Here is an 11,465-nt window from a genome sequence, read left to right on the forward strand (position 1 = left end):
TAAGAAATTGTCAATATTGACACACTTATTCGGAAATAGAGATATCGATTACAATTTTAGAAGTTAATCAAGCTTTTGTGCATTTTTCAAAAAAGTGTGTCAAATAAAAAAAAATTCTTGAAAATTGGATGATGCATTATTCTATTGTCATCCATAGGAAGACTACTGCTGCTAGTGAGTAAAATAGGAACATTGAAAAGAGGAATTGTTTAACTGTTGAAACTACTGAAATGTCAGCTATTTTGTTGAAGTTAAAATCTAAATGTTTATGACATTATGGATAATACTTTTGAAGACTGTACTAAAGATAAGAATAAATATTATAATGTGTAAGGTTTTTTGTAGCTATTGTAGCATATAAGCCTAGAAAATTATAATATTCACTGAAGCATGTGATGCACCATAATTCTCTACAAAGTAAAGCCACCTGCTGTTGCTCCTATTTTGGCCATATTTTTTATTTATTTTAAGCTTTCCCCATTTTGCATATTATTGTTTGATAAATGGCATTCATAATAATTTTTACTTGTCTTAATTAGTTATCAATGGCTGCCAATGCAAGTGAATCTTGTCAGGCAGCCAATGTAGTAATCTATAAGTTTGTTAGTCTTTCATTTACTGAAACTACAATAGAAAATAGAATTATACATTTATCTCCTAGATAATCTACATTTGAATGCTTAGATAATTGGACATAATGGATATAACAATTTTTACTTTTTACCTGTTCTGGCAACAAAAACTGTCATAAATGGTTTTATCAATTTTCATTTGTGGTCTCTTATTAATCAAAAGACTCGTTTGCTATTTAGGTACTACCTACTTACCTGGTTAAATAAATACCTACTTAATCTTTACTAAATCTTAACTAAACCAGCTCCTCAAATCTCAAAAAAATAAAAAGGTATCTATTTAACTGTTAAATAATTACTAGCATGATAAATTATAAATAATTCATGTAAAACTGATCCTATGTAATAAAATTTGTTAATTACTGTTAATCAGATATAGAACACACTGTCAAAGACACAATATTATGCTCAAATTCAAATGTCATTTTAGGTCTGCAGGAATGTCACCTTTGTCTTTTCAAGTTTCAATAAAGAAATTGTAGTCAAAATAAATAAGGATGTGGAATTTATTGAAAAGTTAATCAACCTGCTTCACATATTTTGTTTTCAATATTACTTACCTTTGATTATAAAAAGAATAAAAAAACTTGCTCTAATAAAAGTAACATTCCTTTGTAAAATGTTGGAAATAGGTTTGTGAATTACTAATTAAAAAAACAAAAAACAACAATGAAAATAAAAACAAAAGTAAAGCCCTATAATATCTTTTTCAGGATGTCTTTTTATATATAGTAAGACAAATAAGTCACAGCTTAAACTGAAAAACTTTATTCAACTGCTGAGAAATCATTGACTTGTTATACCTTCTTTCCAATCTAACTTCGAAATCTACTTTTCTTAATTTGATTTCTACTGAAAACTTGTAGAAGAGAATTTTCTGTTCATTATAATAATCTTCTTGTTTATATTTGCACTGGGGCACATAGCAAGATTGAACTAATATAAAGTTTAAAAGATATCCATGCGAGTTTCCCCAATTCATAGCCATATTGTTTACATTTCACTACTGCTACACTTTCATCCACAGCTGCCACCAGCTGTGGGTGAGGATTATGATAAAAGTTTTAGTTTTTGGCATTACTGAATTACTGTTAAAGAAATAATTGTTAGTTATCTTTTACAATTGTCAGTAACATGGTCAACACTTGAACAAACACAAGTTACTGGATTACGCAAAAAAAAAAAAAAAAAAAACCTGGGAATTGGTTCAAAAGACAAAGGTTTTGCAATTTTTTAAAAAAATCTTCTAAATGACTTTTCAGGCTATTTAATTCTGCATTAATTTTTTCTGATGAATAGTTTAAATATCTGAATTTAATGAAATTAATGATAGGTAAAAGCTTATTAACAATAAGTATACTATACATTAGCCTTTTAACTTAATAAAATTAAAACAAAATTGACAAAGTAATTAAAGGTATTTAATACAAATAACTAGCAGAATAGAAAATAAGTTAAGAAACTTTATAATTAATACTTTTAAATTATAAAATCTTGTAAAAATATAAATAAATTAAAAGCTTAAATGAATTTGAAACCATGATTAATAAATGTATTGTAGCAACCACATCATGCTTAGGTCCTAGTTTTATCACTATACATACTTCATGCAAGAGCGTTTAGTGCAGAGAACTGGATAAATTGTTCTCAAAGAATCTGCTTAAAAAGGATAATCTAAAATAAAAACCTTGTTGACAATAACCTTAAATGGTCCATCAGTTTTCAGTTTACAAATGCAAAGCTATTGAAGCATTTGAATATATGAAAGATAAAAGAAAAATAATTTCATGATCATGTAACATTTTTATCTGTTTAAGTACTTTAAGATTTTTTATTGTAAGCAAGACATCTGAATAAAAAAAAAAAAATCAATCATAAATGTGTATTTAATTATATGAAATCAATGACTACTAGGAAATATATTTTTTAAAATTTGACTCTTAATTCTTTGTACTTACTCATTCCTATGATCCACAATTCAAATGACAGAATATTTTGTCTAGCACTGCTTTCACGCTTATCAATTAAAAACAAACTCAAGTAATTTAAGATAAAATCATTAAATGTCATGTATCATAGCATGATGTTAAATTATTATTTTTAAAATTGTAATTTATATAACTATGTACTTAGTTTTTTGTTTTATAGGTAAAAGTATGACTAAGTTCCAAATGAATTCCACAACTTCTTTCCAGAAAAAAGTCAAACATGTTTTAGGTACAAAAATCTACTTAATTGTCTAAACATTTGCAAAATTCTCATTTCCATTGTACAGACACCTTTATTAAATAAAATACAAAGTTTAGAAATTAATGATTTATACAAAATTGATGTAGTTACAAACTGATAATCTTTTCAATTATTATTTGACATATGAATTGTGTTTCATCCATATTAACACATTTTTCTTGAATTTCAACAATAACTTTTACTGAAATTATAGGATGTTTTAAAGTTTTCTTTTTTTTTGTGAGTAAAGTTTGATTGTTTATGGACAAAACTATTACCATAAACTGTTAATATAGCAAGATCTAAATTTCTCCATATATTTTAATCATTAAAAATAAATATTCTGCAAGATTGACACACTTAAGCCATAATTTTCATACTGAAATTGTGATAGCTTTGTGAAGTTTGATATTTTTCATTAATAAGGTACTGTATCCTATAAAAACAGATGTTTTGCTGTGATCATCCAAAACAAATAAAATAATTTATTTAAATAATAAAGTACTGGACTTATGACAATCTATAATAAAGCAATGACTTTCTTTACTGCACAACTTTGAGATTAAAAAGTTTTAATTACAAGCAACAGTAATTTTATTATTAAAGTTAATATTTTGTATAAATACTGTAAATAAAAATATCTACATAAACAAACATCACAAAACCTGATAAATTTGTAAAGCCAAACAACCACTGGATTACATCGGGCTACTTTTCCACAATTAAATATAATTGCAGAAAAATAGCCTGATGTAATCTGGTGGTTGTTTGGCTTTACAAATAAAAATATAGATATTAATGAGTAAATTAAAAATCTCTTAACAAAATGAAAGTAAATGATTATATTCTTATAGTAACATACAGTATAATTTATTGAATTATTAAATGGCTAATTGATGTGCTAAATTTAAACACTAAATCTTAGCTATTACTTCATTTTCAGTCATTTTCCCTGGCTTTTGGTAAAATTACAACAAAGATTTTGCAACATATTTTAAAATTCTTAACTTTAAATGATTAGTAAGCTTAAAAGTATATTTATAGTTATAACATCTCTTAATCTTTCAAATAATCTTACTAGTTAATTGATAGTCAAAAGCAAACTAGTCAGTTAAGATTCAGATTAAATATTATGAAATAGTCAAATTAAATACAGTAGAGCCTCGATTATCCGACCCCCGATTAACCGACAGTCCTAGTCGGCAAATTTCAAATGTCCGCTAGTGATGTGGCGCTACAATACTTGGCTATGTCTGGCTACTTTAATATTATTTTTACGTGTTTTAGCTGGCAACACTCATTCGACCATGAAAGGAAGCCAGTATTTAAATGAGGCTTAATTTTCTAATTTTTAATGATACAATAGCGATGATTATTATTTTAAAAAATTTTTGTTAGGCTTAACATTGATGAAAATTCAACGCAAGTAGGTTAATAGCGATAAACTAATATACTAATTACATGGGATATAATAATATACTACACTAATAATGGATTTTTTCATACTTTTCGGTTATCCGACTTTTCAATTATCCGACCAACCCCAGTCCCCAATTGGGTCGGATAATCGAGGCTCTACTGTAAAGTGTTATTTTAAATTGTAATTATTGGAAACTTTAATAGGTTAAATTCGAGCGTTTTATCGAGTTACGCTAAAAGCCATAAAAATTATTTCCCACGGAGTTTGTTCCTTGTTGAGTCGGATCCAGTTAGTCAGGGATGTGTCACCAGAAACTTTCGATGGAGAGCCCATATTGGACGCCAGACCCTTAACAACAACCACCTGAATATAGATATAATAGAAAAACCCAAGAGGATTTACAAAGAAAAAACCAAAAACCCTCAAGAGGGGAGTCGTCTTCAAAAAGTCCGCCCAACAAAGTCGTCCTCCAGAATTAAAATCGTGACCCAGGATTAAAACCCGTGAGAAAACATCGTGCCTGGTTAAGCCTCTACACTCTTCCGTGCCTCCACACCAGTGAACGGACCGGATTCGTAACTAGTGGAAAGAACAGTCCATCGACAAGGTATTTATCAACACGCGATTTGTTTGTAAACTCTCTCTCTCGATGGGCCTTTCTTGAATAGGGAAACTATGACCGAAATTGACTCTCTTTGTATTTTCTTTAGTTTCATTAAAATTGTTATTTGTTAGAAAATATGGAATCCGAGTGAGTCACTTCCTCGTCTCTCTCCTCACCTCTACTCCGAATCCAATCGCTCACCCGCTACCGCTCGTGTGACGTAACGTCACGATTTCCGAGTCCTGCGAGACTCGGTGGTGTCAGATTCAGGTCTCCTGACGTTTCAGGAATCACAATTTCTTCCTGCAATTTTTCTTCTTGCAGCTTTTGGGCACCTCGTACATTTTGTATCCTTTACTTCAAAATTTCCCAAATGGATCTTTTTAAACCACATTTGATATATTCAAAGTTCGAGAGCATCTTCCCCAGACACATTACGAATTTTCTTTTTTTACTGTTTTTGTGGCATAATATGCCTGATATGCTTTTTATTCAAACAAATGTGAAGAGTTTAAAGCAAGGTTCTAAACAACAAATAAAATCTCATCTATAATGTTAAATTTCACAACTGTTATGATTAAATCACATGTCTATGTTAAGATGCCAAAGTCCACAGTGTGTACAACCAATAAATGCAATTTTCATTTTATTATATAGTATTTACATACTTAATTATGGTTTTCATGTTTTAATTTATTATTAGGGCATTTAATTGTGTTATTTTTACCTTAAATTATGCATATTTGCTGTTTTTAAGTTTATCAAAATAGATATTGTTCAGGGTCTAGAAATGGATTTATTCACTTTCCATTATTTCTAATGAGAAAAATAGACTCAGACTTCAAATGATCTCCCAGAATGAATTAAATTCGAAGTACGAGGCCACTGTATTAGTAAAGATTTTTAGTCATATTTTCTATAAAGTCAAAAATGTTTACCTGAATAAGAATTTTATTCCATTCTTTTTCTTCTTTCAAAGCAACATTTGATACTTTATCTACATCTAATTTCTGTTAAAAGAAAAAAAAAATCATCATATACCCATATAATATCTTTAAACTTTAAAATTTAACAATTTTTTAAAAGCAAGCATCTTAGCTGTATCTTTCATATAATACATTCAATCAATAACACTAATCCTGAAGTAGGATATGAGAGAAATTTGGAGTATAGTTTTGTATTGAAAACAGATCATTTTAGTAAAAGAACTATGTATATATATATATATATATTACTTAGTTCTTATATACATTAAAGTACAAATATACACACACACACACATTTCATATATATACTGAAATGAATCAGTTGAAGATAGATCTTCTAGGCATCAGTGAAGTTCACTGAACTGGAAGTGGATTCTTTAATTCCAATGATTACATCATCTACTACTATGGAAATGATACCCATCTGGCAAAGAAGAATAGGTTTCATTCTGCACAAGATCAGTTGCACCATAGAAAGCTTTCGAACAATTGACGACAGAATCATAGCAATCCATATCAAAAGGAAACCTTGCAATTTTATGATCCTTTAAGTTTATGCACCCACTGCTGATTCAGAAGAAAAAGTAACTGAGGCCTTCTACAATGAACTCCAAGAAACACTGCATCAGACACCAAGAAAAGATGTTGTCTAAGTCATTGGAGATTTCAACGCAAAAGTAGGTGAAATGGAATAATCATGCATTGTAGGAAAATTTGGTCTTGGAGAATGAAACAAGTCAGGTGAACAACTGATTCAGTTCTGCCAAGAACAGATGACTGTGATGAATACGTGGTTTGAACAACCAAGGTAGCAATTGTATACATGACTTCTCCCAATGGAAAATATCATAACCAGATTGACTACTTCCTGTGCTAGCAAAAGTGGAAGAGTTCCTGTTTGTCTGCAAAAATGTATCCTCGTGCCGATTGCAGAAAAGATCATGAACTGCTCATTGCCAAAGTGAAACTAAGGTTTTGTAATGTCAAGCAACCATCAGCAACACCAAAATTTGATGTCGAAATGATCCCTGATGCCTATGATATAGAAATAAAAAATATATTTGACTCACTCAATTTCACAGAAACAGAACCAGAAGAACTATGGAAAGATATAAAAGTACATATCAATGATGTAGCGCATCAACTCATTTCATACAAGAAGAAGGCAAAATGGATGTCAGAAACTATGACAGTAGTAGCAGAACAACGAAGAAAGGCAAAAATCATTGGTAACCGAGAAAAAATGCAAAGATTAAATGTAAAGTTCCAAAAAGAAGCTAGGAAAGATAAAGGAAAATTCTGGGAAGAACAGTGCAAAAAAATGGAAGCAGCAACTCAGAAAGGCCTCATTAGGCAATGCTTCACTTATGTGAAGAAAGCCTGAAAACCATTTATCGAACACAAGGCAGCTGTCAATGGCCAAGATAGTCATGAATTACATGATCAACATGCAATCAAAGAAAGATGGAAGGAATACACAGAACAACTTTACACCAATGAAATGGAAGTTGATACCCAANGCTTCTAGTTAAAAGGTCTTTATAAATTTCCTTATATGGTGCTAAGCACTTATGAAGAATAAAGCAAGTATGGAATGAGGGGAAAACATTCGGCAACATCAGAAGCAGAAGCGTCGCGATCTGGCAACATTGAAACAAGTTTCGAGAAGGACCACCTGTATCGACAGAAGGCGAGAAGTGAAAATTTACATACTTAAGTACTAATAGTTCCCAAAAATAATAATTTTCGTGAACTATTATTAGTTAAGTACGTAAAAATTTATTACATTTCCTGTTGTACGAGGGTTTTACTCAATTCTCGAACTGTGTCAGAGTGAATCCGTGCTATAAAAGTACCGTGTTATACGGGGGATGGTACCAATTCTCGAACCGTGTTAGAGCGAATCCGTGCTATAGAAGTGCCGTGTTATACGGGGGTTACCTGTACTTTTATTTAAACGAAATAAAATTAGAATTGTACTAATAAATCTAATTTTCTTTATTTTGATCTTTAAAGTCACACCTCATTCTATAGACAAGGTTGTCTTATGCAAGTAAATTTGGTAATTATTAATAAATAAATTACATTATCAGAACAATCATAATAGTAATCAGTTTTATCACCACTTAATATCTGAACATTAGTCTTACTTCTGATTCTCTAGATTCAAAACATACAAGTTTCTACTGTAGCATTTTTAATCCACTTTTGGTTAATCCACAATCAAAAATGGATTAAAGATTTAAGTTTTTATATAGCTTATTTCATGGCTTAAAAAAATAAACATTAAGAAATTTTTAGACATTAGGAAGGGTGTTGAAAATGACTTCAAAATGTTTTTCAATTTAAATTTGGACATCTGTATACCTTTCCACTCTTTCGATCTACTAAAAATCCAAATTTTCTAATTTGCAAGAGTTTTATCTATGAGGCTGTAGGTTATGGATTATTTTATCTCATCTTAAGTGGTATAAACAATTCCTAGGTTTTTAGTATTTTTAATTTTGAAATCACTGTATGCGTGCCATATTTCTTCATTCAGTAAATAGACAGTTGAAGCTGTAAATAAGTCCTCTCATTATTGTTTTTTAATTAATTATTATTGACATGTTAAAATATACTAGTGTGTCTGTCTTATCAATGTCGAAGACAACTGAAATGAAATTTATAAGTATCTAGTAGCCAATTAAGTATTTGTCTTCTTTCTTGACATAACATATGGATCTTCTTTGGCTAACGTATTTTTCTTGTAGATGTGAGATCAGCCGGGGGTACACAAATTCGTTAGTACCACTTAATCGGCCTATTCCGTGAGAATAGTTCTCCGAGTTTCGAATCGTAAGATCCGATCGTAAAAAGCTTACATAGGAGAGCGTATTTTAAAATGATCTGAACGAGAAGTTCAGATGTTCGTCAGGATTCCTTGACACCAGTTAATCAACTTATTATACGCGGATTAACACGCGTTTGCGATCTGATTCGGAATAAATTGAGGAAACATTCTTATAAAATAAAACAAGAGTAAATTTAATAAATCTCAAACAAACGAATACAAAAATGTCGATTACAACCATTTAGCGACAAGTTAGAGACTACGACTAAATCTATGCTAATGCGCGTTCGAGAGAGAGAGCTCACAAAATGATTCTAAACATACGACCTGTTTAGTTGTCGTCGTCTCCGTTTCTGTAGATATAGGACACCTTGTAGATAGAGTTCATATTACTTTCGTATGGGAGATCAATTCGTGCACAAAATATAAAAATATCACTTCTACGTGCAGACTCGGGACTTAGTCTCTCGGACTCCGTTTAGGGCGTTGGCCATCAGGAGGGAAACGTATGTGGAGTTTGTATGCTTCGGATCTGTCGAAGAACTCCTTGAATTCTGACTAATCTCCCCTTTTATTTCAAAATTTCGTCCAATCATCGTCCAGTAACTCTTCCGTGAGAACGGACGAAAGGGGGATGAATGAGGGGTAACCATTTCCCATCTGAGCGAGATTTTTAACTAGATACGGGAAAAACAGCGGATGTTCTCTTCTGTGGAAGGAAGTAACATCTGTAATCTGGTTTTTCCCACGTCTAAAACAATATTTTTCTCACCAAAAACGAAGTATTATTTGGTGACATTAATTTACATAATTAATAAAAATTCACAAATTAGACCCAGGGCCTTTCGGATCTCACATAGACAATAAAATCATATAATCTTTGTTGATAAATTTATTGTTTTAACCTGTTTGAAGAGATACTTCCAATTCCAGATTAAAGTTATTTTCTTCCCAAAGTTCTTTTTTATGTTTAATTTTTTTAAACACAGCTACCTGCTTGAAAATCAAGATGTAAAAATTTCTTCAAACTCTTTAAATGAAAATTTCACATCTTGATATTTAAGAAAGTAGATAGCTGTATGAATTTGTGTTATTTGGAGAAATAAATTTGCACAGTTTCATTTCTTTGGTGCTTCAACAAATTTTTTCATTTGTTTTTGTATTTCCTACAGAATTTATCAAAACAAAATAATTACATATTTAGTCAGAGCCTACAACTTTCTTAGATGGTATATAATTTTATTTTTCTTCCATTTGCGACAATGTTTCTAATAAACCCTCCTTTCTTTTGACTCGTCTTTTTCTGCCCATAAACAAGAGAAGCATATCATAGTGTACACATACTGGTGAACTAGTTCACCAGTATGTGTACACTATCCAATGACCATGAGTGGATATGACTTCTAGAATCTTCTACCAACTTTATTTTTATCATTGAAAACAGATTTTTCTAGAAAATTTCACAGTCAAATCAAGCCATTTATAAAACTAGTCTGTACTATAACAAATAATAGTAAAATAAGTCAAGAGAAAAAATACAGTATAAGCTATTTACATAATAATGCCACATCCTTCTTAGGATTGCATGTCTATCAGTGCATTCATCAAGAATAGAATAAACTATCCACTGCTACCATAACACTGAGCTAATCCTAACTCTTCCATAGAAAGATTACTATAATTCTTCCTTGTAAAAAAGGAAGACAAAACATCAGATATTTTAATTTTCACTACAAACACTGCAAAAATATATTTCTATAAAAATCATCATAGTTACAAAATAACTCATAAGATAAAAACAGTACATCATTAAACCTATACAATACTGATCTGAATCTAATACAGTAAACAAGAAAGACAGACACCATAAATGGTGTGTCCTGGATCCAAAAAGGAGCTCATTGGTAAGTATCCTAATACCCCATTTGCACTGAGCATTTCAATCTAGATTGTGATCAAGGTCGGTGATTGTGCCATGGTGCAACCTCTCTCAACCATTTCAAACTTGACTGAAACAAAGTTCAATCGCAATGGACACAAGAGTTTTTGAAACTAGATCCAGTCATAAGAGAGTTCCCACAATCCCATGTGCACGAGAAGAAACAAGATGGCTGTGAAACACGTATTGGGCTATCAACAGAGAAATAAAAAAGATATTTGGAGAGACAATTAGATCTGGCTATTATTATATATATGGCAAGAAAAAGTATTTATTTCTAACCAAAACTTCCATTTTTTTGTTGGTGTTCGTCACTTATCGAGTAGTTATGTTAGTTTTATCATTGTGTGCAATAGCCAGATTCTTCTCAAGCAGACAGCTCAATGTTTGACTGTTGACAGTCACAATCGAGCTTGTGGGTATATCAAGATTAAAGTGAGTCGTGGATTGTGTGCGAACACAGTATAATGATCTTGGCCAGAATCACGTTGACAAAATTGCATCAAACTGCTGGTTGATTCATGGATGCTCTTGGAGAGATGGAAGGGTTTATGATTGCCATAAAAGACAAGGTCATAAATACAAAAAATTATAGGAAGTCTCTTTTTAAAAAGGCAATACTTTCAGACAACACTTACAGGAAATGCCACATCATACATGAAAACATACAAAGCATATCAGAATGCAAGCTTATAAAACAAACCAACTATTTATATCAACAAGAGATAACAAACGTAATACATTAAAAGCTTGCATACAAAAATCCAGCGACAAGTTGCTTAATTTTCCTGGCCTTATTTAAAACTGCATGTGGCACCCACC

At 30.9% G+C, this 11,465-nt stretch overlaps 1 protein-coding gene across 1 annotated transcript; it reads left to right on the forward strand.

The window, feature by feature from the left end:
• Positions 1 to 6,781: 6,781 nt before the first annotated feature.
• On the forward strand, positions 6,782 to 7,255 carry LOC111624491. Its single transcript, XM_023367337.1, has one exon. It carries the CDS (start codon positions 6,782 to 6,784, stop codon positions 7,253 to 7,255), a length of 474 nt encoding a protein of 157 aa, XP_023223105.1.
• Positions 7,256 to 11,465: the final 4,210 nt, after the last annotated feature.

This window comes from Centruroides sculpturatus, unplaced genomic scaffold, assembly GCF_000671375.1.
Source record: "Centruroides sculpturatus isolate CEXI.00-Female unplaced genomic scaffold, Cexi_2.0 scaffold336, whole genome shotgun sequence".
Classification (NCBI taxonomy): domain Eukaryota; kingdom Metazoa; phylum Arthropoda; class Arachnida; order Scorpiones; family Buthidae; genus Centruroides; species Centruroides sculpturatus.